Source organism: Branchiostoma lanceolatum, chromosome 13, assembly GCF_035083965.1.
Source record: "Branchiostoma lanceolatum isolate klBraLanc5 chromosome 13, klBraLanc5.hap2, whole genome shotgun sequence".
In the NCBI taxonomy this organism is placed as follows: Eukaryota; Metazoa; Chordata; class Leptocardii; order Amphioxiformes; family Branchiostomatidae; genus Branchiostoma; species Branchiostoma lanceolatum.
In genome coordinates, this window is record NC_089734.1 from 2,883,889 (window position 1) to 2,911,633 (window position 27,745).

The following is a 27,745-nucleotide window of genomic DNA, read 5'->3' on the forward strand; positions in this document are numbered from 1 at the left end:
CAGTTTTGAATACACGTTTAACCACTTTTTTAGATGAGAATAAACTCATCTCTCCCAACCAGGCCGGCTTTAGAAAATACTTCGGCACAAATGACAATCTCTTTGTCTTAGACTCGCTAATTACCAAATATTTCCATAACAACAAACGCCTTTATTCATGTTTTATAGATTTTAGAAAAGCATTTGACACAGTTTGGAGGGAAGGGCTCCGTTTCAAATTGCTAAATTCAGGAATAGGAGGGAATTTCTATAAGTTAATCAAATGTTTATATAGTAAACCTGAAACTTGTGTAAAAACAAAATCTGGTCTAACACCACCATTTGTGACCGACAAGGGTGTCCGTCAGGGTTGCAACATGAGCCCCACCCTTTTTAATTTATTTATTAATGACTTAGTTAAAGAGTTAGATAACTCAGAGTGTATGCCACCAACTTTATATAATCTTTATGTTTCATGTTTATTGTATGCAGATGATGTTGTTATATTTTCAGAATCAGACAAAGGTCTGCAATCTGCAATTAACAGACTAAGTGCCTTTTGTAGCAAATGGAAGCTCCAAGTAAACATGAAGAAAACAAAAGTAATCATATTTAACAAGGCAGGTCGTTCTTTTCCAAAGCAAAAGTTCTACTTTGAAAATAACACAATAGACAATGTCCCCTCCTATTGCTATTTAGGCCTAACCCTCACATCATCAGGTAGCTTCACCCTAGCCAAAAAGCAGCTGTCACTTAAGGCACGTAAAACCATTTATAGCTTTAAATCTATCATTCGTTCATCAGTCTTACCACGCGGCCTTCTAAAGATATTTGATAACTGCATAAAACCGATCCTTCTGTACGGATGCCAAATCTGGGGGACAGAACAACTACATGATGCGTCGCCTATTGAAAACGTACACAACCAATTCTGCAAAAATGTTCTTGGTGTTTTTAGAAATAGTAGCAATGTAGCATGTAGAGCAGATTTAGGTAGATTCCCATTAGATATAGATATATGTATATATATAGTTAAATTCTGGTTACGTCTGGTTCAAATCGATAGATCGACACACCCCCTCCAAGCGGACGCACTCCATCTACAGCAAAGTCTTCCGACGAATACCCGTAGACGAACATTGTTACAACGTGTTAAAGAAATATTAGATTACAATGGATATTCCTATTTGTGGCACTCCGGTAATACACATTGTAAACCTGAACATGTCGGAAAAGTGCTGAGAAGGAGACTAACAGATATATATATACAATCATTTTTTCATACCTTGGTAAACGACAGCGGTAAGTTAAGATTCTATGCAAAATGTAAAACCATGTACAATTTAGAGAATTATCTTGATCTTGCAGATTTTGATTTGCGCTCAGCCATTAGTAAAATTAGAGTTAGTGCTCATCCTCTTGAAATAGAGAGAGGCCGGTATAGAAAATTACCTATATACGAACGACTTTGTAAGTATTGTAATACAAATGCCGTGGAAGACGAAATACACTTTATTTCAAACTGTTCATTTCATGATAATGCACGAAATGAGTTGTCTACTCATACCACTAAAATCTATCCGAATTTCCCTAAGCTTACAGACAAAGAAAAGACTATTCTTCTTTTAACTACCAAAAACCCACAAATTATAGAAAAGGTGGGACATTACGTCTTCCATTGCTTACAAAAGAGAAGTCAAACCCTTCACTAGTTATAGACAATTACATTTGTAAAATTTAGATAAGCAGCTTTTATACTTATTTTGTACACTGTTCTTTTATGTATGTTATTTGCATTTAGCCTTCTGGCATGAATTTGCAATAAACTTATTATTAAGTACTGGTTACGCTTGACGCAATTGGACATCGCTACGCACCCATTGCAGAGAGACGCACTCCTATTTCAGCATAGCTCTGTTGCACATACTAATAGCCGTAGAAAAACATTGTTACAGCGAGTTAAAGAAATCCTTGATTGTAGCGGTTACTCATATCTCTTATACTCTGATAGCTCACTCTGTGACCCCAAATATGTATGTACTCTGATAAGGAACAGAATTTCTGATATGTAAACTACGCACAAAAAGTTCGGAAACTTAACTTTGGTTGATCATATCTCCGTTGTTTTTTACAGATTTTGATGCATTATATATCATTATAAAGCTTGTGTGATTCCCTGTTCTATGATACCAAACCTATCGTGATTGAAAACCCACGGAACAAGTACCAGGACTAATAACGTGAGTGGGTCACGGAGAAAAAGTGCCCAAAATTCCCTGTTGGTGTCATACGCGCGCTGTGACATCCTATCGGTATGGGCGCGGATGATGATTCAATATATTGTTTCCTCAGGTTCTAAGGTTATCTTTAGAACACAGACCATTCAAGGTTATTTCTAGCACACAGAACATCCAAGGTTATTTTTAGCACATCGAAGAACCAATTGTTTACACCACATAAACACCTGCGTCCTGCAACGGTATCGTCATCCACAGGTGTTATTTTTTGTTATTGTTTCACAACAAACATTGGGGTATGGGGAGGCATTAACTCCAGGGGAAAGACAAGACTTGTACCAGGAACCCTCAATGCAGAAAGATATCGTGACACAATATTTGATCCGGTGGCCATCCCATTCCTCTATAACATGGGACCGAATGCCTTGCTGCAAGATGATAACGCCCGCCCACACCGGGCAGGGATCATCGCCGACCATCTCCAGCATGCAGGTGTAGAGAGGATGGAGTGGCCCTCTAAGAGCCCGGACCTGAACCCCATCGAACATCTATGGGAGCAGCTTGGGCGAGCTGTCCGTGCAAGACAAGGTGGCTGACCTAGGACGACTGCTGGTGGAGGAATGGGACGCTATCCCACAGCATCGCATTGCGCGCTGGTGACGAGTATGAGGAGTAGGTGCCGTGCTGTAGTGACAGCGCGTGGCTGGATCACCCGTTACTAAGACTCCTTGCTAACCCGTTACTAAGACACAGATTGTTGGTTTTGATAAAGAATAAACTTAGCTTTCATGAATATGTCTTGTTTATTCTTGTTGATTTTTCACAATACTCTCGTACAGAAGTCAATATCAACAGAAGTATATGTACGGAATAGCATGTTTGACTATAGTAAGGTAATCTGGGCACTTTATTTCTTCGACCCACTCACTTTAGCAGGCCTGATGCTCGTTTCATGAACTTGCAATCACAATAAGTTTGGTATCATGGGAAAGGAAATCAAATAGGCTTTTAAATGATATGTAATATATTGAAATCGGTAAAAAAATAACGGAAATATGATCGACCAAAGTTAAGTTTCCGAACTTTTTGTGCGTAGTTTATATCCAGACATTCCTTCATAATCTAAGTGCCGATACAGGTAAACTGAGATTTTATAAAACTTGTAAATCTGTATACACTAGAGAGAGGTACCTAGAACTTGCTGATTTTGAGTCGCGCTCGGCCATCAGCAAGTTAAGAATTAGTGCTCACTCCCTAGAAGTAGAGAGAGGACGATATAAGAGTTTACCAGTGTGCCAAAGAATTTGTAAATACTGTACGCCCAAGGCGGTGGAAGACGAAACACATTTTATTTCCAAGTGTATATTTAACAGTGACGAAAGAACCGAATTATTTAAACAAGTTATCACGAAATATCCCTACTTTTGCACATTCACGGATGAACAAAAAGCTACCTTTCTCTTGAAATCACAGAACCCACAAATACTAGAAAAAGTGGGACTTTTCGTCTTCCACTGCTTCCAAAAAAGAAGTCAAACCCAGCTAATTTAGATATAGCCAACAATTGTATATAGTACCAGTAACCTATTGTTACAGCAAAGTCAGACACAGTTTACTGACGCATGTATGTTTTTCCTATGTTTTTATCATGTATTTGCAATTAGCCCACGGGCATGAACTTGCAATAAACTTCTCATTATTTTGAAAAAAAACTTGTTTATATAACGAAGAAATCATAAGTTTCGGTCGTTATTTGGAAACAAACATGATTCAAAAAGACTCAAAATTCTGCTGCAGAAGTTTGATGAGTCTTTGATATTAGCTAACCTGTGCTCCCCTTCTTGTGAGTGGTACAGTCTATACGAAATCTCGCGAGAGCTCCGAGATCTTGAAGGGCCAAAGTTCAGAGGTTAACTTGGAAAGGCGCGAAGCTGGAAATATTTCCTTTACACAGATTTTGAGGGAAGATTTTACTCTATAAAAGGTAAGGTTTTGGTTATTTTAGTTTCTTGAACACTACACCATGCACCATGAGTATGCATCTATGACTGAAGTTGTCTTACTCATCTTGATAGCAATATATAAAACTCTACTCTAAAAAAACCCGCCTCATTCCGACGCGAAGTAGTTCTTCAGTTCTTCAACTTCTAAAGAAAACCTCCTAGAAACCTTACAAAGTTCATTTGTCTTCACAGTACCTTCATGATGGCCTCCCCGACCGCCGGCGCGAGAAGCCTGCAAGCGTTACCTGCGGCGACGGCCCGCCTGTTGTCCAGTACACAGGTCATCACGTCCGTCTTCAGCGTGGTCAAGGAGCTGGTGGAAAACTCGCTGGACGCTCACGCCACCAGTGTGGACGTCAAACTGGTCAGTGGGTCTGTTAACTTGATAATAGTTTATGTGTTGATCAGTCCAAAAGAAAGAGAGAAAGAAAACTTCTTATATAGGTTTGTGTTTTATATGTCTGTTTGGTTTGTGTTGAATCCAAGACAAACAGAGAGAGATATGGAAATAGAGAGAAAAAAAACATGGTATAAGTTTGTGGTTTGTGTCTTGCGAATATGGTGAATCAGGGAGATGGCAAGAGAAAGAAAGGAAACTTATGGTATAGGATTATCGTTTATATGTCCTCTGCATATGTTGAATCTGAGAGAAAGAGAGATGATATTTATTCTCTTCTCATTCCTGATTTCCAGGAGTCGTTTGGGTTTGACCGGATCGTCGTTAGTGACAACGGCAGCGGGATCAGCCGCACGGACGCGGAGTACATGGCCCAGCGACATTACACCTCCAAACTGTCTCACCAGGCCGACCTGGACAGTCTTGAGACTTACGGCTTCAGGGGAGAGGCACTGGGTAAGCATGATTTTTACCGACATGAAAATGGAGGTATAAATTTTGGCCTGTCTGTGTGTCTGTCTGTCAGTGATGTAAAGAAGAAGTAGTTTATTAAAGTTTGGGCCCCCTTCCAGCTTGCTCTGGAACTGCAGGGACATTTTGTATGATTGTGTTGGTAGATAACAATGTAGATGGGTATGCTTTGCTTGTCAACAACAAGAGAAAGTTACCAATGGTACAGTGTTTTTAGAAATAATGTTTTGATATACTTTGTACATGTGTTTGTGTATTCTGTATATGTCATATATTGGTTTCTGTACATGTATCTGCATCTTTAAAGCCATTATGACCCCCCTTTGACGTAATGCACCAGCTTCTGTATCTGTATCTGCATACTAAGTAGCCGTTATGACTGCCCTTCAGTGTAACATACCAGCTTCTTTATCTGTATATATGTAGTCGGTATAACCGCTCTTCGACATAACACACAAGCTAATGTGATGCATGAACAATCAGCCATTTCCTAACATAAACAAATATCTAAGTCTAAGACTAAGTACACCGGTGTACCCACATTCAAAGCTTAGGTGCACTCTTACTTTGGTTGCAAAAAACTGCACATTCACCCAGTATTTACAGCCCTGAATGTTATTGTTGACATTTTGTTTTCCCAGGTTCCCTCTGTGCTGTAGCTGACGTGACAGTCACCACGAAGACTGCAGCTGACGACTTCAGTATGACGTACACACTGGACAGGCAGGGGAAGGTCACTAGCAGTAAACCTGCACATCTGGGACAAGGTACTGCAAATCTTCAAATGTTCACAGCAATATTCTCTTCACGGTGACCTCTTTGCTGCAAAATCCTAATGTTGCAAACATGCGTTTCCAATGTACATGGATTAACGTTACTACTGTAAATATAGAATACAACACGGGGTATTCCGTATCACCCGAGGTACCAGCCCGACCGCGGCTATCCGACCCGCAGGAGGGCTGGGACCGAGGGTGATGCGGAATACAACGTGTTGTATTTTATTTATGTCATACCTTGGTCATACCCACCCGAGAAAACACACATTTCAATGCGGAAAGCACCAGAAGTTGAAGGAGTTTTGTGTCCTCGAACACAAAACTGTAACAATATTGATTCTAACCTCCGAATCCGGCATTCGAATTTCCGACGGCAGCGCAACCGACGCGCTCGAAATGCGTTCGAAATATTCTATGGAAGCCTGTGTGATAACACTCCCGAACCCTATGTGATCCGGATAGTTATCACACGGTCCGGAACACCCGTATCAGGCCCAGGCATGACATAATAAGAATTCTTTCAGCCTTGAACTTTTTCAAAACAAATAAGGTCAACGACCTGAACCAGACGACTATCACCATGGTTACCAGTATACATGTAGTAGCAGACACCCTGCGGTGTTCGATAACATAATGTAGCAATCAACAATACAGTGCATGAGAGGCTGGTCACCATACATATGAATGTGTTTGAGTAAGAATGAACAGGGCAGTAGTTTGTAAGGCTAGACCATGTGAAGGTAAACATTATGTATTCGCCTGCAAATGTTAGCATTCTAGTTGTATGATTTTACCTGCTATGGTGATGTTCCAGGTACAACTATAACTGTCACAAACCTGTTCAAGAACGTCCCTGTGCGCAGACAGTACTACAGCGCCCCCAAGCGGCGCAAGGAGGAACTGAAGCGGGTGGAAGACATCATGATGGCGCTGGGTGTCATCAAACCAGATGTCAGATTTTCACTCATACACAACAAGGTGGGTGTTGCTGCTGTTCACTCTGAAGTCCATAGTGGCACATAGGGCAGCAACTTTCTTTGCTAGGATATTGGAGATTCTTTTTACACAACCAGTATATCTCACCTGCTGACGTTTCTGTGTTTGTCAGACACCCTTTTCAGAGCTTCTTACTGGAGTACTGCTTCTTGCCGCTATAAGTACTACTAACACTTTCCTCACTTCACCCAGATGGAAATGGGTACCTGACATTTGTTGAGGAAGTAAAAAGGTGTACATGGTAAAATGATGGGCTTAACCAATACCATACCCTAGACACAGTGGATAACAACACACTGCCCCTATGGCCTTGGTTATAGGTGACTTTTCTAATGATTGCTCTTGATTCAGAAGTACGTCATTCTTTGATTCCAATTGGATGAAATTCGGAATGTTTTTATTTTGTCCAGTGCACGGTGTGGCAGAAGAACAAGTCTGTGGACCACCGTACGGCCCTGCTGAACGTGCTGGGTACCGGCACCATGTCACTACTGCAGGGGGCGGAGCACAGCAGTCTGGAGCCACAGGTAGGACAGGTTTATACATGTCTGTGGACCACCGTACAGCCCTGATGGTACCGGCACCATGTCACTGCTGCAGAGGGTGGAGCACAGCAGTCTGGAGCCACAGGTAGGATAGGCTATACAAGTGTGGCATTGTGGTACATTTATGTTCATAATTTTGGATTGAAGTTTGAATTTTTTATGACAGTTTATGTTGTCTATTTGGTGAATCTAAATGAATGAACCTAATATCCGGTTGCACTGATGAATGGTAGGAATCCAGGTAATTTATAGACAAAATAACAAATGAATAGATAGTATTAAAAACAAAATTGGTATCTTAATAGATTAGTTTTTAGTCTGATGTATTGGTAGATCTTGGTACCATAGTTACTCTAACAATGGCAGTAATTTTGCTGATAACAAGTGGAGGTTAGTAGCATTCAGTACTGAAGTCAAATATTAGAGCAATTACAAATATCTTAAGTTGGAGGTCACAGTCTAGAATCTTGTTCCATAACAGGTGGAGGTTCAGGGATTCCTCCCCAAGCCCGGAGCTGACCCCCAGGCCGTCACCCGGGCAATGACTGACCGCTCCTTTGTCTTCTTCAACGAGAGGCCGGTCCAGATGAAGGGGGTGGAGAAGGTTAAACGTCACTTTTTTTCAATGCTTCAGTTTTGTCCAAGAATACAGATGGGATCTTTATTGACACAACAAAAGCACAGCGACTTTCGTAAGGTCTACTACATACATACATACAAACGAATAAGTGCGTACAAATGAGTTTGATTACACACAATCATATGGGATAGAGGAACATATCAAAATATCACGTGTCATATACTTATACATTGTTTGTTCTAATGTCCAAACATTCTTTGATGTATATACCTATCTGTACATGATTAATCATGAAAAAAGGTCAAGCAGTCATCCTCAATTAAGAAGTGTCATGCTTTTTCAGATAGCCAGTAGTATGATGCAGCTTCATCACGGTTGGCATTTTCATCCAATCAGGCTGTGTCACCCCTACTCTTTTTTCAGTGATCTTTTTGCCCTAATCAAACAAATGCTCAATCAGTAACAGACTGAGTGTATTTTTCAGATGTGGCTTTTATATATTTTACTATTAGAATGGTTGACGTTAACTTTTTGTATGCATTTTTACCAGTACTTTTGTTCAGATAAAAAATCAAAATATACTGTTCATGTGGCAAAAATCTTTTTTATTGGATTGTGGCGAAAATGAACTTTTTATTGTATTAACTTTAAGATTGTTTGTTCCAGCTAGTGCGTCAGTATTACCATGGCAGCACGTCTGAAGGATCTTCCTCACGACATCCCATAATATTCCTCAGCATCAGGGTGCCCCCAGCGGAGATAGACCCAAACGTGGAGCCCAACAAGACCAAAGTCCTTTTGCACAACAATGTAGGAAACTTTGCTGTTTTTTAAGAATATTTTTAATCTGAAATAGAATAGACACTTAGTATGTTGTCTCCAAAGTGTCTGCAATGCTCTAATCTAAAACATTGGTGCAAAGTTATACCAAGAGGCTATACATGTGACATTGTGGAAAAGTATACAACAAATAATCATGATAATGATGGGTTTTATTTAAAGAGCATTAGCAGCCCAATAGCTGAATTACATTGTTCTGTACATTTAAAAAAAGTTAATTGAATGGCTTTATTTGATTATTTGATATATTTGCTACGATTGGACATAAGAGTTAATAGACTGAAGTGTACAATGTATATTAGTTAATGTCCATTTACACCATGTATTCAATATCATATGAATGTACAAAACTATAGTACTATTACAAGTGGTGATGGATTAACTAACATGGAAATTTTCTCTTACATGTACATGAAATTTCCAGAAATGCAACAGTGATACACAAGTTTTCATCTTTTTCATTTCTTTTCAGGATTCCATTCTGTCTGTTATTGAAGAGATGCTGCAGACTGTATACAGCTCTTCTGATGACTCAAACCACGAAACAACCACAAGTGATGAAACTGGAAATACAACACATAATAGTACTGATGCCTCGGACACCACCACACAGCAAAACACACTGGAAGATGAACAATTGTCCTGTGCCTATGCTTCGAATAAAACTAGAAATGAAGATGATTTGACAGAGACAGGAAAGATTGCACTAAAGGATTGTGAAACGCTAGAGTCAAAAGAAGATTCAATAACAGAAAGAGATGAAAATGGTAATAGTAGCCATGCTATGGCACTCGTACGTGTAGAGGATGAAATAGGGGATTCAGAGCTTTTGGGTACAGAAGAGAATACAACTGTTAACGTAACAACAACAAACGTCAGCTCAAGTTGTGACTCTGACGTTACAATGGGTGACTCTATACTTGCTGAGGTCAAGACCCCTGACATCTCCTCCACAAGGCCCCATAGGTCAGGAGACGATACAGAGTTATCTTTTTTCTCGATGACTGACTCACTGTTAGCAGGAGTGGACTCACAGGAGTCTCTGCATGAAACAGACAAACTGCAAGAAGATTCGCAGATTAGTTTTTCCATTTCTTCTTCTTTGCTCGGGGACCTTCCATCTCCAAGTCCAGCTAGTACAGCTAAGAAAGGCGAAGATGCCGTCAGCTTCAATCTTCTTACTCAGACCTCCCTCAGTCTGGTGCTAAGTGATGAGGAAAAAGATGAAAATGACAAAGAAAGCAGAAAAGAGAGTGAAGGTATAGCTGAGATTTTAAATAATTCAAATTCAGCCAATCAGACACTTAGAGAAGATGGCATTCCTCCTCTCCCGTCATTGGACAGTGACAATCCTGCCTCAACCAATCAGAAAGAGGATGAGATTTCAACAGCCAATGAGGTTTCAGCTAAGACATGGAGTGAAGGAAGAGGATTGGTCAACTCTGTTGGAGAGCCAATCGAACCAGTGAGGCTATTGGTCCCTGGAGCAACCAATCAGGGACAAGATCAGTCGCCACAAAGAGGAGTTGACAGGGGAAGCCCAGGAAGGAAAAACACCATACTGGAAAAGGTGAAATGCCACAGCAATTTGGTTTATCTTGCAGATAAAAAGTAGTCTTTATAGCCTTAGCCAAACCATTTGAGGCTGACTATGTGTGTAATTTGATTCAAATGAGGAAAATAGAGTTACTGGGGTAAGCACCTTTCCCATTACAAGGTGAAGAAAGGGACCTTGCATTTTTCAGGGGGACTTAAGCCCATGAACCATGGCAGGGATTTGAACCTTGGACCTCTTGATTCTGCAGTAGTACTGGGCACAAATGTGTAAGAGATAAAACTATAATCTGTGACACATTTCTGTTTACAGGATGGCCATACGACCATGTATGACTTGGTTGGAAACAAACCAGTCAAGAAGCCACAGTCAGCCTACAGTTTCTTCATCAAGGATGTCAGGCCTGACGGTAAGCAATGGAGGGGTTAGGGTTGGGGGGGCATTGAAATTGGATGATCACATTGATGAACATTGTATAAGGCACAATTGCATAAGCTATATGGGAGAATATTTTGTTCAACACAAAGTTATCTCTTAATTTCAAGACAAGAAAGAAATCACTGTTTTATTTTTGCCTGTACGAAACGTCACTAAATAGTTTGTATGTGTTTGTTTGTTTGTTTGTTTGTTTGCTTTTTCAGAATTTTTTTTGCCCAAGTGATTATGTTCCCATATGTAGTAAAGATTAATATTGAAGATTAATACAATTATAGCTTTAAACTAAATGATCACACAAAATCCTTTGATTGCAATATTGACCAATCATAGAGTTACAAACACAATTTTTGTCTAAACCCTCCGCAGTGTGTCAGGAGCACTTTGAAGCTGACTTTGCAGAAATCGCTCGGCTGATCGATCAACGCTGGAAGCAGCTGACCAATGAGGAGAGAAAACGGTACGAAGCCATGGCAACCAGAGATCAGCAGAGATACCAGGCACATCTCAAGACACTGCAAGAAAGTGAAAGTAACTCAGCTTCACCTTTACCAAGGAAGAACAAGCTGAGTACCAAGAAAAGGAAGTTGGACCCAGTTTCTCATCAAACTCTCATTGACAAAATGTTCCAGTCTCAAAAATCACGGAAGGAAAACAACGAAAACAATCAGCCCGTCTTGAAAGTAGTTGATGTAAGGTTTAGCATGACGTGGTTAAAAGAGAATGTCAGGAAAGAAGTTTCCAACAAATGTGATGAAACGCTTCGTCTGATTGGCCGGCTGGCACCACATGGTGTGTGGGTCGGAGTGCAAGGGTCGGAAGTTGTTGCAGTTCACCAGTACAGGATACAGGAGGCGCTGCTGTACCACAGGCTGATGGAGACTCACGTGTTGCCACGGCAACCACTCAGGGCACCGGTGGTTCTCAATGAAAGGTACAGAGTACTACGCAATATGGTAGTTCATCCCCTTTCTAAGTTTGCACTCTTGATGTTTCACAATTTACGGTGTTCGTGTGTGTCCGTCTGTGTGTGTGTGTGTGTGTGTGTGTGTGTGTGCATGTGTATGAGTATGAGTTAATGTATGTGTGCATTTGTGTGTGCATGCATGTGTATATGTGTGTGTGTGTGCATGTTTCCCCCACGTTAGTTTATATTCTTGTGAATGTGCATGCACGTGCATGAATTTCTTCTCAAGGTTTCTTGTTTGAAATCTTAGATTTGAAATTCTTGACATACATGTTCTATAGAATGATTTGTTAGCATCAGCGAGCATCAGCAAATCACATACCAGTACATGTAACAATATAACTTGAAATGTTTGTGGTCAGATCTTTCAGTTGTAAGTACATTTGTGTGTGTCAATTTTCTATTTCTTCCTCTTAGTACGACAGGAGGTTCTCTAGCGTGGCAAACCCTACAGAACCTGGACAGTGAGAGCGCCCACCCCGCCCCCTCCAGGAGGATCTGTGACCCGCGGCTGGTCAACAACGGGTTCGATGTCCAGCTGACCTCAGACGAGGAGGGCAACATCAGGGCAGAGGTTGTTGCCATGGCAAGATGCATGCCCTTTTTTGGGGTGGACGATTTGAAGGAAATCCTTGGTAAGTAAAATCAAACTTTCCTTTTTAATTATGAATATAGTTTGATTGTTTGTTTGTTTGATACTGTGTAGTAAGGCAGTAGAAAAATAGATTCATCTTGCAAATGATCCATCTCATAACAACTGTTATGTTGCTCTGTGCTAATAAATAAACTTTGGATACTAAAGTCACAAAAAAAGTTTTGCTTGTTTTCAGGCATCATCAGTGGAGCCAACAGCACCACAGTTTCCACCAGCAGACCAGTTAAAGTCATTCACTACCTGAAAGTGAGTAATCCTAGTCTTATTCTTGCCTAGACTAAGTATAAGATGTTATAAGAAGTAGAAACAATCAACAAAAAGAGTCATTCCATGCATTTATTCCACATTTACAATAATGCTTGCTATTTTTCACTATTATTAGAATCATGAAATGCTTCTAGGAATGTTGATACAGTAACTTTTCTTCTTAATACTTAATGTACATTTTGCCCTGTTCTTGCTTTATCTGATAAAGACTGCAAAATGGTTTTGACACTTTAACATTTTCAACATTAACTTTTCAGGTACATTTGATTATCTTATTTGATCCTCCTATATAAAGAGTTCCTTTGAATGTTGCTTGTACTATGGATGTTGACATTTTCGTGGTGCTTTTATGTTAGCATTTTTCACGGTAACCTCTTCAGTGCGATCCTAAAGCCACCATGAAAATGCTTCTTCTGTCCGCCTACTCCGTTGTTTAAACCGCAAACTTAGAACCACTGCAAAATTGAACTTAACTCCCTGTGAACTTAAAGGCATTTACAGTAATTTCTAACAGTTAACTTTTTCCTTTTCTCATTCTACCTTACAGGGAGAGGCCGTGCGCATGTCCCGTGGTCTGTCCAGAACCATGTCACACGACGACGTTCGTGACATCCTCATGAGAAAGGAGAAGGAGTTACCCAAGTGTCGTACATGTCTCCACAGCAAACCCTTCATACAGACTATTTACACACTGGAGGAGCTGAGCTCACAGTGTAGTCAGGAACACAGTCAGTCTCATTAATATTACTACTTTGACATGAAATGAAATACAAAGCAGCCTTAACAGCAATTAGAGTGTCATAATGAATGCTAACAGTGTCCATTGTAGAAAACACTTGTAATGAGTTTTTACATGTGCCATATCATTGCTGTAATAGCCCCTTGGCACCAAACAACTGGAAATGATATGCTTTTTACATTTAATAGTTAGGGCCAACATCCATTTGATTAAATTCATTTGGATAGATTATACACATTTTGGTAAAGGTTTTCCATACTGGATTTAATCATTTACAAAAATATCTCAATTGCAATGGCATTATGTCCAACATTAAACAATCATTACACAGTGGACTATATTGGGATGACCAGTTATATGTTTTCTGCATTTTGTTCAATTTTTCTTAGCTTGTTTATAACGTTACTGTATCTTGTATTTCTTTATAATCCCACTATGAAGAATTGCAAAAAAATACTCAAAATGCTCATTGACAAGCTATAAAAAGACTAAAATGTCACATTCTTATGTACAAAATTCCTTAGCTATTACATAATTTACACTAAAATGTTTTTTCCTTAATTCAAAATTTACATGTACGTGTCAAGGGGGTGGGCAAGTGATAATGACTAATCACCTCCTGGGATGATAAACAACTTTTGTATTTGTGTATGAATTCGAAGAGGTGTATGATCCCAAAGATCCATAAGAAGAGGATGAACATCTAAATCTGTTACTCCTTGCAATGTGGGGTGAAGACCCACATGATTCTATGCCACTTGTTGTCCCATCTGTTTCGTACAAGTCCCCACTTAGGACTGTGGCAGCTCCAAGGTCCATATAAGCAGCTGTCAATGTTGTCTCTTCCCTATTTCCAGCTTGCATACAGCTAGTCTCTTGCACAGAATCGTGTAGTTCATGATGATTAGTGTAGCATCCTGCTGTTTCTACCCCGGGGTGCTCTTCAAAGCATTGGTTTTGTTGTTCAATGACTGGATCCAAGATTCTGCAAACATCTAGTCTTCGTAGTCTACGGAATGTTTGATGCAATTTCCATATTGCTTGCAGTCCTTGTCCTTTGTTTTTCAGCTCCCACCACCCAAGGATGGTTGCAGTTGGGCCTCGGTCTTGTCTGGGTGTTGCTACTGCTGGAGCACCCAAAGGTGTGGCTCCTGCTCTTCTTTCTTCGTTTGACTTGATCTTGTTGAAGTTAGCAATAAAGGCTGGGGGGAGTCCAATTTCTTCTGCAAAAGACTGCCATCCTTTTGCTCTTGGTCCCTGAGCCAGCCGAATACTCTCATTATCCATCGACACACAGATGCTGTTAAAAACTCGAAGTGGCAGAAGTTTCTCATCTCGCCTTTGCTCCTGAAGAACCTATGGGCATTTAAATTATATAAAAGTGTCACTTGCAATTGACTATTGGCATACTTTGCATCGGCATACCACTAGACCTTTGGCAAGTTTTACAGTATGTGCTCAAATGTACCCTTTTTTCTATTGTAGCAGTGACATTAACTTGGTATAATTTGGAAAGATAGGCTGTAGTTGTGCCTCATCTTGATTTCACTTTTTTCCTTACACCATTTAACTGTTGTCCAGACTTGACACACACCAGCTTTGGTCAATGGAATCTGGCACATAATATATACAACAGCTCACATTAATTTCTACAATGAGCCCAAAGGTTTTTACATGTATATGTAGTTAATCTGTTACCTCATAGCCGTCTGGGATGGAAACAGGCAGCTCTGCTCTCTCTTGTTCATGGGTGAGTTGGTAGGCGATGATGCGGCAGGCAAACCCTTGTGCTCTGTCCCAACTGTCAATCTTAAACCCGAATTCTGTCTGCACTTCCTGTAAGTTCTCACTCCTCAGTCTGGCGTAAGGAACCTGCATGGACAACCATATGAGAATAACAACAATCTTTATTGACACAACAAAAGTACAGCGACTCTCGTAAGGTCTACTTAATCTATACATACATACATACAAACAAACAAATAGGTGCATACGAAAGAGTTTTTGTACATACAATTATATGGGATAGGGCAACATATTGAAATTTAGCGTGTCGTATACTTATACATTACTTGTTCTTATGTCCAAACATTCTTTGATGTACATACCTATCTGTACACAGTAAGGATTGTCACCTCTCAATGTGTAATCAAATCTATCAACATAATAACACAACCAGTATGTTATCACCTTTTTTTTCAATTTAATTTTGTTTTGTTCCATTCGCCATGTTAAAAGTTGCTATGTACAGTATGCAGACAGCATAATGGAATTGCTCTTTTTAGCCATGGGATGCCACCCAAAGTTTACAGAATTCGACCATTTCTCATCCAACTGACTTAAATCACCCTCTTGTAGAATTATTCAATTGGTAAAGACTAATACACTACCAAAAATGATTTTTCTTGTTTTTTCTAGTTTTCTTGTTTTTACTTAATTCGTGGACAAATTTTCTTGAATGAAGAACTTCCATGAAAATGATAAGAATAAATAAGAAAAGCACAAGGGACCATTCCAAGAATCTTGTCTTGTAAATTCTCACAACAAGAAACATTTTCTTATTTTTCTTAGATAAAGAAATAATTTCTATAAAGGATTTTCTCCCATAAGAATTTTCTAGAAATTGAAGTTAAAAGTTCTTGTTTTTCTTGTATGGAGAATCTATTTCTTGCCATGTATAAGAAAATACATCTTCTTTTTCTGGTTGTAAGAAAAAACAAGAATTCAAGATTATGAAAACAAGCAACAACTAGAATTTTATTCTTGAGTGTTCTTTATTTTCGTATCAAGAAACCTTGAGAAAGAAATTCTTGATTTTCTTGGGATGTTTAAGAAAATAGAAGAATTTTCTTCTTGCCTTTCTTGAGGTATCCTGCTTAGAAAAACAAGAATTTTCAAGATATTTAAGCTAGAAGACAAAGTTTGAGTCACAACTAGAATAATATTCTTGAATGTTCTTGATTTTCGTATCAAGAACCTTTGAGAAAAAAATTCTTGCTTTTCTTGGGATGTTTAAGAAAATAGAGGAATTTTCTTCTTGCCTTTCTTGGGGTATCCTGCTTAGAAAAACAAGAATTTTCAAGATATTTAAACTAGAAGACAAAGTTCGAGTCATAACTAGAATAATATTCTTGAATGTTCTTGATTTTCGTATCAAGAAACTTTGAGGAATGCATTTCTTGTTTTTCTTGATAAGGCCACAGCAAGTAATTTTTATGGATGACATCAGCGCGCTCATTAATTTTCGCCTGATTTCGAAATAAAAAACAAGAAATTTCATTGCCCTCCGACGGTGGTCAACATGCCAAAAATTGGCAAATATGTCGTAAATGTTGACAGTCTAAGGTGTTTCATTGCATATGAATACCCAGTGTAGTTCCTGCCCATGATGGTATAATAACAAGCTGTTTTCTGCATTTGTTCTAGCAAGGACATTATATAAATAATGGGGGGGGGGGGTGTCTAGTTAATTGAGCTGTACACACAAGGTGTTTCATCGCATATGAGTTCCCAGTGTAGTTGCTTCAGATGATGGTACAACAAGCTCTTTTCTGCATTTGTTGTAGTTAGTCTATTGAGATGTACACACATCTACAAGGACATATTTACATTAAATCAAGGAGGTTTTATATTATATATGAAACCTCATTGGTTGAATACAGGAATAAAAGACCTGTTGGTCATGATATCATATTTCGTCGCCTCAGTTCTTGTTTAACAAGAGTTATGATCTCAAAATTTGAAAATATAGGAATCTTGTTTTTTTTGGCCCGCCTTGTTTTTTTTTCGCCCTATCTCATTAATTTTGGAGTCTGTGGAGGATGTCATCCATAAAATTTACTTGCTGTGGCCTAATAATACTTTAAGAAATACAAGAAATACTTTGAAATTCTTATTTGAACTCGTATAATATAATGGTTGTTTCCTGGCTAAGATGAGGCTATTGCAAGAAATAGAAGCCAAGTTAAATTTTCTTTAAAAATCTTGATTGTTCTAGCAAATATCTGCATAAAATTTTGACCAATGGCAACACTTGCCATGTGATCTTTTCCTAACTCCTGATTGGTGCTTTCAAATGCCACAGGCAGTTGACAGCAGGGCCAAAGCTCTGAGAAGTTCATGCCTTCAAGTGCTGTTCACTTCTAGTTCTATTTTGTATTAATTGAAGACTCAAGTCGGTTTCAAAGTCAAAACCCAGGTACAAGAGAACATATACAAGGTGGGGATCATGGTCTGAGCCTGCAGCAGATGCCAAATTTTGCACGGAAACACTGGATAGCAGTATGGAAAAGGTAAGTGCCCCCCTCCCCACCCGACTGTATGAAAATCAGCTCAACTTTATTTATCATATAATATCAGGTGTATTATATGAAAAAAAAAAAAAAAGTCAAAGGGCCCCTGGATGGTTTAATCGTCAAAAGCATCAAGCATTAGAGATAATGATAAGTATAGCCTCTTTGGGTCCAACTCAAAACATCTTTTTGGCCGATGAATTAATAGATTTTAATCAAAAAGCGATCCGCACACATTGGAAGATTACATTCCACCTCTGAGGGGTGGACTATTTTAAACGTATTGTTTCTGGAAAACATATGGATAGGTTAAAGAATGATAAAACATATGATGTGTTTTGTGAAGAAATCAATTCAATTGGAACTTTCACATCTAGAAGCTGGAAGTTAGTTAGCTCAACTCAGAAAGTAAAAATGAATAACATAGTCTTCATTTTTCCCCCAGATGTTGGAAGATGCCAATGGGAATGCCAATGTCAACAGAAATGGGCTTGAAGGGTTTGGTTTCCATAGTCGAAGATGATCATCTGTTAACACTGCCAAGTCAGATGAGGCTGCTCTACACCACCTTCCAAGACGATAAAGAATTATATATTATGAAATATATCATATGTAATAAATCATATAGCATGTTAATTACATAGCAGTTTGTAATCTTTATGTCCTTTCAGTTTCAGTAGGCTTTGTATCAAAATTAGTTTGGTATTTGTACAACAATATTGTATATAATGTATATTATTCTTATACGGTACCTATTATTTTTGAAATAATACACTGTAAAGCTTTGCCAATGTCATTTTTTATACCAGACTCCACAATTTACAGAAATATTAAGCCATCAACATGTCATTTTAACTGTCACTCTTGGAGTGAGATTCTTCTTGTAAGAACATCAGTCTTAAGAGTAAGAAAACATTTCTAGGTAGCAAGAATTGTGTTCTTGAAGTAAGAAAAGTATTCTTGTTGTAAGAAAATTAATCTTAGAAGTAAGCAAACATTTCTTGACAGCAAGAATTGTGCTCTTGGTGGAAGAAAAGTATTCTTGGTGTAAGAATCTTAGAAGTAAGAAAAAAATTCTTGGCAGCAAGAATTGTGCTCTTGATATAAGAAAAGTATTCTTGTTGTAAGAAGATTAATCTTAAAAGTAAGCAAACATTTATTGACAGCAGGAATTGTGCTCTAGATGTAAGAAAAGTATTCTTGGTGTAAGAATATTAATCTTAGAAGTAAGAAAAAAATTCTTGGCAGCAAGAATTGTGCTCTTGATATAAGAAAAGTATTCTTGTTGTAAGAAGATTAATCTTAGAAGTAAGCAAACATTTCTTGGCGGCAAGAATGGTCCTCTTGATGTAAGAAAAATATTCTTGGTGTAAGAATATTAATCTTTGAAGTAAGAATACATTTCTTGGTAGCAAGAATTCTGCTCTTGATGTAAGAAAAGCATTCTTGTTGTAAGAAGATCAATTATAGAAGTAAGAAAACATTTCTTGGTAGCAAGAATTCTGCTCTTGATATAAGAAAAGTATTATTGGTGTAAGAATATTAATCTTAGAAGTAAGCAAACATTTCTTGGTAGCAAGAATTGTGCTCTTGATATAAGAAAAAATATTCTTGGTGTAAGAATATTAATCTTAGAAGTAAGCAAACATTTCTTGGTAGCAAGAATTGTGCTCTTGATGTAAGAAGATTAATCTTAGAAGTAAGAAAACATTTCTTGGCAATAAACAATCTTTGCTCTTGATGCAAGAAAAGTATGCTTATTGTAAGAAGATCAATCTTAGAAGTAAGAAAGTATTTTCTAGGCAGCAAGAATTATGTTCTTGAGGTGAGAAAAATATTCTTTGTATAAGAAAATCAGCTCTAGAGGTAAGAAAGTATTTCTAGGCGATAACAATTTTTGCCCCTGAAGCGAGAAAAGGATTCTTGATGTAAGAAGATAAATCTTGATGTAAGAAAACATTTCTCAGCAATAAGCATGTTTGGTCTTGAAGTGAGGAAAATATTCTTAGTGTAAGAACCTAAATCTTGAAAATAAGAAAGCAGTTCTAGGTATTGAGATTGCAGGTCTTAAGTAGAGAAATGCATTCTTGTTATAAGAACAAAAAACTTGAAAAGAAGAAAGGATTTCTTGGCTGTAAGAATTTTGGTCTTGAAGTAAGAAAAGACGTGTTGGTATAAGAACCTACATCTTAGAAATAAGAAAGTAGTTCTTGCTATCAAGAATTTTGGTCTTAAGAAGAGAAATGTATTCTTTTTGTAAGAACATAAAAGCTAGCAGTAAGAAACCATTTCTAGGCAGTAAAGTTTTGGTCAAGAATACCAGCCTTTAAGTAAGAAATTAATTCTTAGTATAAGAACCTCAGATCCATGTGTCTGAATCAAGAATATACATAGAAAAAAAATCTTACTGCAAGAATTACTTTCCGGCAGTAACCAAGGTCATTTTTATAAGAAAGATTTTCTTACTACAAGAAAAAGCTCAGTAAGTAAAAAATTGCTTAATTCGTGGACAAAACCTTTTTCTTGAATACAGAAAAATTTGCTTGCATGAAGTAATATTTTTCTGTATGTAAGAAAAAACTAGAATACAAGAAATTGCATTTTTGGTAGTGTAGTCCTGATAGCATGTATGGCTACATGTAAGTGTCACCACATAGGCTAACATTAAATATTTATAAGTGCAAGAGCAAAGTACCTCAGATGACTGAATGACTTACCACTACTCTGCTACAAGTAGGTGTCAGTTGAGTCCAGCCGGGACTGAGGTCTTCTATCTCCAACTGTAGATCTGCTCCATTTGGGTATATGTGAAGAGCCTTTGTCTCCAGGTGATGAGAATGTTTACTCTCTTCTTCTGAGTATATGAGCTGCAAGAGATAAAGACATTTGTATGTAACATCCATGAATAATTTCATCAGGTTGGTGAATGACTGAATAGCAAAGTTCTTTGATTCACAACCAAGCACATTACAAGATCTAGAGCCTGGTAAAATGCTTGGTTGTGAATAAAAGGACCTTGCTATCTTGTATGTAACAGTTAATATAAATTGAATTTACAGTTAGTGCACATTCCTTTTCAATTTCCTAACAGACATTTTTTTAAGTCAAACATGAAGAGGTATCAAGTTTCAGTAAATGAAATGAAAACTTCTATATTCCTTACCTTTGTCAAACCCAGGCCACTCTTCCAGTACCTAAGGTGAAAGTTGAATTGACCTGTTGTATGTTCAGATGGCGAACTAAAGGCACCAATTAGGAAAACCTGATCATCAGTACATGAGACGCCATAGAAAGTGAAATGGTCTACAAAGAAAGTGCACGTGGTTCCCTCCACGAAACATAATGCGTCTTCAGTTTCACTAATGGGTTTCCAGTTTGTTGGTTTCTCAATGTCTGTTTCTGTTCGCATTGGGATGATTTTCCATTCGTTGATTGATTTGTTGGTACTTAAGGGCAATGAAAATATAACTTGAACATCAAAGTGGAGACCTGGAGGCCCACAGTGAAGTACAGGACCTAACATCTCCAGACCATTACACTGTGGGCTCATTTCCAGATAAATGTAGACTTCTTGTTGACGACCTGCTTTGATTGCATTTGGTGGAATGAACATGTGCACATTTGCATCCGGAATTGAAAGGTGGCCGCCATTTTCATCAAAGAACCCGGATGCAAAGGTTTTACTGACTATGTTAGTTATGAGTCGTTTGCTGGGTGGCATTTTGATAAGTTTTTCACAGGCGTCAGTCTGTAGATGTTTGAACCTTTCCTGTCTCGCATGCACTTTAGAATGTAAGCGTTCATGCTCTTCTAAAACGAAATCCTCACTGCTAATGTATCCAGAATCCGGTCTACGAAAATCCCCTTTAGATCCATGAAAACCTTGAAAGTTTCTGAAATGTTTTGGTCTTTCTGTCTTAAGCTTGTTAGGATTATGAAGCCTAGATTCTTTAAAGTCAGAACAACTTTCCGGAAGCACAGAAACAAAATTAGGGTTTGGAAATCCATTTGGGATGTTTTTCATCATGATTTCCAGTGAACTTTCCTGCTGATCAGTTTTACAATCTGTGTCATATACATCTGTTGTATCTTGTCTCAAATATCTATTGGTTGATATTGCAGTTTTGGGGCTGGTTCTGCTATCTTGCAAAGAATCACTGCTGGAACAGAGTGTGCTGCTGGGCATTCCCTGCAAAGAATACATTAATGTAGTCAGCACAACACACATTTGCGTGCATCACTAGCAAGCCTACCAGTGGAACTGCTCTTAATTGAGTTGTAGTGTAGTGGAACTGTCTGTAATTATGCATTTCTGTGTTATATATTCATAAATGCACTACAAACATGCTTAACAGACATTACGTGTAGCTAGTTTCAAGGTACAGTTGACATGATTTCTCTCCATGTCAAAAATATCCAAGTAACCAGCTCCTCATGATGATGAGTATGTCGCTAAACCTTTGTGCTAACTATCAAATTGTAATAGCAGAAAACGTATAGTTGAACATTGACTGCAAATTTGTATTTTCATTCCACATATCTCTGCAAGAGACTCATTGAGATGCAAAGTAAATAATGAGACTTCTGTATATGGTCACCATGTTGGCTTTAATTTGTGAAGCCCTTTTAGCCACTAGCTCAAATTCGAATTGAAAAAGGCAAAGTACCACCGACAAATGTTGATGTCTCTATCTATCAGCAATCTGTTGAGGGCTAGTAAGATATTAACACACAGCAATGCTCTTTCCAAGCAGAGAGCCATCTTAATTAAAAGATTACCTATGGTTTCCCTACCTTCGTTCGCTTGTACATAAAGCACAGAATGACAGTCACGATCACTGCAGGACCGCAAATTGCAGGAGCGCTTATCCACCACAAGCTGCTATTCCCTATAATTTTTAAGATAGTAATCAATTACAATCAAGACAATAAAGAATGAATAAACACAAATCATGTTTGATACTGAATATGAGAACATAATGCCATTGGCCAACGTAGTAAACGTTCAGTTTTGTACAATTTCGTTACGTGTGTACACGTGCGTGTGTGTTTGTTTGTTTGTTTGTTTGTTTGTTTGTTTGTTTTTCTCAAAAATTCACTTATGTTATGACTGTAGGAACCGATCGTGCCGTATGTCATTTGGCTCATATATAAACAGAAAGTGTCAGACCAAGGAGGTTCTATTTAACTGACCAGACCTTCAATATGAGGTCCTTCGTCTTTGATGTGAAGCCATGCAATGCGTTGTTTATGCTGGTCTTCCAACGATGCCTGGCAGATGTATGCTCCTTCGTCTGCTGGGGTTAGGTCCAGTATTTGCAGAGTGAGGTTCTTGAAAGATGTCCGTCCATCAGGGCTAGGTAGAATATTTAAGATATTTGCCCTTGATATTTCCTTTTTCGTTTGGATTTATCAAACCCAAATTAAAGTCTCCACCGACCTATTCCACAAACCTGTGTATACACAAGTTGAGTCTTAATTCATCCGCATTCTCTATCTATCGCATACAGCAAGCCTTTCGCGACACCAGAAACATAATCTTCTACTGAATGTTATTAACACCAGAGTCTATGTTATATATCATTTACATTGAGACATTGGTTTGCTTTTACGTTCTGATATTAGTATCGACTTGCCTGGTGCTGTTCTGTACACTCTGAATTATGCGATTGCTTGAGTTGCGAAGTTGGGCACCAGACCAAGTCCACCGTAGTGTAAGATTCTCTGCTGGGCCGGCTTCCTCTGCTGAACACACAAACGTTGCCATGGCGCCCTCAGTTGTATTAACTTCTTCCGGTGAGACAAACAGGTCCAGAGGAAGCCCGTCTGTAATTCAATGCAATTCATGGTGCTTATAATGAATAAATGATACACAGAAGTGTGTTGAAGTCTACTCAACACCAAAATTCCACATACCACAACATCGGTCTGTGTAAGAGGTTTGGATGTACAAGTATAGAAGGGGTATGTGTCTCTGTATTTCAAAAGTACGTGTGATTACTATTTGCACTAAAAATCTGCGCGCGTTACACCAGACACTGTGTGTGCTCAGGATGGGGTAAAGTACAGTCATTGTAAAGCTGTTTTTTTTACCTTCTATTAAACCAGAGCTCAATGACAAGTTACACCTCATTATTCTGCAGTTGAGAACACAGGTGTGATATTGTTAACCGTTGGTATAGAACCAAGAGCCATCTTTCATCATTGATCCGATAACACTGATGAATAGTCTTTCTAATAGACACCATTTTAGACAAAGAATGTTTGTAACGTTAAACGTCTCAGACCTGGGGTTGTTTGTCCTTTGACCGTGAGGAAGGGCACTATCATGATCACGTGGCAGACCAATACCATCCAGAAGTGTTTGCTTGCCATCTTGCACCCTGAAAGATTATCGACAACATTAAAGTGATAGACATGTTTGGCTATTTGTGCAAGTGCTACGACCTAATATCAATAGGACGATTTTAATATGCCATGATTACAATACATATATGTCTCTGCAACTGCACAGCAAAATGTTAACTTGTCAGGATTTTTTATCAGACATGTATTGAAATTACTACATTTACTTTATGTGTACCCTTTTAGTAAATTAACCAATGCTGAACATTGACCTTCGAACTGTTTGAACAATTAGCCCTGTATGACAACTTTATGATTAGTAGTAACAGCAGCAACAAAAATCAATACAACGAAAAAAAAACGTTTTTCTATTTCTCAACCCACCCTGGGGTCATCTTTCTCATTTTTGAAATTTCAAAGCAAGAGTACAAGTTTACCTGATTTTCAAATGCTGAAGTGTCATCCGAAGTTAGAGACTGGATTTACCGTTTAACTTAGTATAATCGATTAGGTTTTTTTTTTCAGGTACAGGTGCACCAGGCGGTCAAGTCTGGACCTGTACGTAAACAATTTGACAGGTACAATGTGCAGACACGTACGCAGCCCTATGCAACATTTTCTGTGAATTTTCTGTGTGTTTTCTTCTTTCTGTGAATGCGGCAATCTTCACATTGTGTTGCACAAAGTGGACAGCTAAGGTTCAGCTGCTCACGAGATACTTGCGTCTGCTGAAAAGGAGGATGAATCCGGTTTGATGGAGAGCGAAACTCGGCAGAGCTACTTTGATAATATCAGCATAAGTTTCGACAATAGTCTGGCCGTTAGTTAGGAGCAATAAATTCCCGTCAGTTTGTAAGTTTCGTCTAGTCGCAATACCCAAGTGGAATTGCAAGAAGAACTGTGAATGCAGTCCACTTACCCTGGTTGCGATATCAAGTTGTCCTTATCAAAGACTTTCTGTTGAAAGGGAACGAGAAAACAGTTTGCTGCCGTTGCGCAGATCAACCCCACTCGCGCACTTCACTCACTCTGCAGAAACTGAGTATGTCTGGTGTTGTTGCCCCTGTGTGATTTACCGATCACGCCAGCTGAAATCTGTCCAATCATAAGGCATTAGGACTGTGACCTTTACATAGACTTTGCATATAGTCTGAACTTTCGGACTACCTGCCCTTTAAAAATCCCCCACGAAATCTTGAACACACAGCGTAACATTCTGTAAGATTACACATTGACATTTATTGTGTATTGTATAGGCAGTTTGATTGTGATTGTAGTAGATGATGATTACACTGGCAATCTTCAATAGAACTGCTAATTTGCTACCTATATGTTTACTCTTTCCGATTTTTAGGGATACTGTTTAGATGCAAGTTTGTGATATTGACATTCAAAGCCCCTGATTGATTTATTGGCACAAGAACACCTTTTTTTCACACAAGGCTCGCTTATTGATTAATTCCTCTGGTCCCTCTGAGTCAATGAGGCACAAAGAGTGTATTTGCAAATTACCAAGCTTTCCCCTGTAATTAAGCAGTTCAGATGCCAGTGCCGTAACGAAATTATGTCCTTTAGAAATATGCACGTGACATAAAACACAAGAAAACGTGATGGCAGTAATTATATGAATACCTGGAAGCGCTTTATTTTTGTAATTTATCAGAACTCACGTCTTTAAAATCATGTATGATGAAGCCAGGAACACTGATGTGGTATTTTAAGATAACTATTACATGGTTAGTTTGGCCTCAAAAACAGTACTTCCGAACAATCAAATTCAGGAAAGACTTTCACACGGTGACATGGCTCAATCATAAGGGCTATCATTTGGTGTTTTCCAAAGTTATTTGTGCAGCATTGAACCCTGTGTACATAATGTTGAGGCATGCCCTTACCTGTTATTCTATTGAGTAGGTTGCACGTTTCCACTGAGCAAGTTAGGAAAGAAGGCTAGGGCCACTAATACGTACTTGCAACCCAGCACACACAAACACAGGGGTTGATAGATGATGATTACGGGGAGAAGTCACGTAACAACTTCTGTAGAGAGTAGAAATACAAAAGCGTCTGGGCAGGGTGTAAAGTGCATTTTCTGGCAACGCAACGGCGTGAGCTTGAGCGCGTAAGAAAAGCGTCTTAAGTATAGGGCATGTAACCGGCAGGTCTCGTTATATGTCTGGTTGCTACGCAGCAAAATTTAAAGGGGACTTTCCATGATTGACATTCTTTTGTGTGCTGTTTTTGTTTGCCACTAACACCTGTTCGGTAAATTTACTCCAAGCGTAAAACCACACAATTGACTGAACATTAACAGTGTAGTACAAACTTTGTACTTGGTTCAATTTTGCGGCCTTGCCCCAGTGGGGTTACAGACCTTAGAATTGTTTGCACGATGGGGTCTGAATCTCAATTAGGTATTTTTTTAGATAAGACGATTTATTTTCATTTTCATTTTATTTTTTCCTCTCACTTACATACCAAGCAAGCAAACAAACAAACAAACAAAAATAAAGAAACGCGCAAATTGCCATCTGCGTGGAGATGAGAAGGATGCTCGGCCGACTATCGAGAATAAAACTGTTTGAACGACAGCATTGCTTTGTCTCGGACAGTACTTGTAATCATTTTGGCCTACTTTGATAATCTTTCAGAAATGTTTATGTCAGTTGCAATGGCTTAGTTCCTAATTAGTAACCCCTATTTTTCGATAACTACAAACTTATCATACACATGGCTGTTTACGTTGATGATTTTTCACATATCACGAGTGTACCCTAGTCTCTACCTGACTAACTGAGGCAGCTATAGGGAGAATATTTGCCAGGGAAGTTTGGCCACCAGAGGGTTTCATTCGCAGGCGTAGTTACTCCGTGGACGAAATATTGACCCTCACCGTGGAGTGACTCTCCTGGCCAACTGTTCCTTTTTTTGCCGAATACTATTATCCATGAAAGTAGAAAAGCCTGATGGGGGTTACTAGTGTTTGTTAGTAGGGCGAAATCACGGGGGGGCGGTATCCCTGGGACACTTGTCAGCGATATGGCGACGTCCGTTTACGAGCCGGATACGGGCCTAGGCGCCCGTGCATCTGGGTGTTTCAAACCATAATCAAATGTATGTATTGGACGGATCTCGCCGGGACAACGACAATAAGACGGACGTCCTTTTGCAACAACACCGCCACCGCTTGACAGACGGGCAGGCAGAAACTGTATTCGCAGCCGACCGCAGTGAAAGTTTCAACAATGGTCTTTACTTAATTCTGAGAAGAAACAAACTTTCCGTATTTTTGTAAGTTTCTTCAAGTCGCAATGACTAGATCGGATTATAAGGTTAATTATGGATAGATTGGGTTCACTTACCTTCGTTGTGGTTGCGAGGTGTCTGTTAAGACGCCTGTGTTGAACGTGAGCTAAACGGTTTAGGGGCGTTGCGCAGAAGAATTCGACTTGGGTATCATCTACGTATACGTACGTGTTGTAGACAGTTATGATTGGTTTAAATGATCACGTGAGGTGACGTCTGTCGAATCACAAGCGTTGTGGCAGTGACCTTTATAATCAATGTCATTGATGTTGTACATTGTCTGGAGTCTGGACTTTGGAACTACCCTTCCTCTGAAAATCCCCTACGAAATAACACACCTCATCAAATGTTGCAAAA

The 27,745-nt window shown here is 38.8% G+C and overlaps 2 protein-coding genes and 1 long non-coding RNA gene across 3 annotated transcripts; 2 read left to right on the forward strand and 1 right to left on the reverse strand.

Annotated features, from left to right (window-relative positions):
- Positions 1–4,124: 4,124 nt before the first annotated feature.
- Positions 4,125–13,780, forward strand: LOC136446916 (PMS1 protein homolog 1-like). Its single transcript, XM_066445569.1, has 13 exons — positions 4,125–4,200; positions 4,412–4,583; positions 4,913–5,072; positions 5,729–5,854; positions 6,681–6,844; positions 7,889–8,011; positions 8,654–8,797; positions 9,300–10,397; positions 10,695–10,791; positions 11,187–11,751; positions 12,202–12,419; positions 12,615–12,685; positions 13,254–13,780. Exons 2-13 carry the CDS (start codon positions 4,419–4,421, stop codon positions 13,446–13,448), a joined length of 3,126 nt encoding a protein of 1,041 aa, XP_066301666.1. The 5' UTR covers positions 4,125–4,200; positions 4,412–4,418; the 3' UTR covers positions 13,449–13,780.
- A 92-nt stretch (positions 13,781–13,872) lies between these two features.
- LOC136446915 (uncharacterized) lies at positions 13,873–27,506 on the reverse strand. The gene is made up of 11 exons (XM_066445567.1): positions 27,445–27,506; positions 25,978–26,122; positions 25,002–25,177; positions 24,025–24,120; positions 23,374–23,563; positions 22,936–23,093; positions 22,532–22,626; positions 20,901–21,926; positions 20,455–20,604; positions 15,144–15,317; positions 13,873–14,801 (listed from the first exon to the last, which is right to left on the reverse strand). The coding sequence occupies exons 4-11, from the start codon at positions 24,110–24,112 to the stop codon at positions 14,058–14,060; spliced, it is 2,625 nt and encodes an 874-aa protein (XP_066301664.1). The 5' UTR covers positions 24,113–24,120; positions 25,002–25,177; positions 25,978–26,122; positions 27,445–27,506; the 3' UTR covers positions 13,873–14,057.
- Positions 16,141–19,491, forward strand: LOC136446917 (uncharacterized). The gene is made up of 2 exons (XR_010757666.1): positions 16,141–17,737; positions 18,183–19,491. It is a non-coding gene; the product is annotated as an uncharacterized lncRNA (long non-coding RNA).
- Positions 27,507–27,745: the final 239 nt, after the last annotated feature.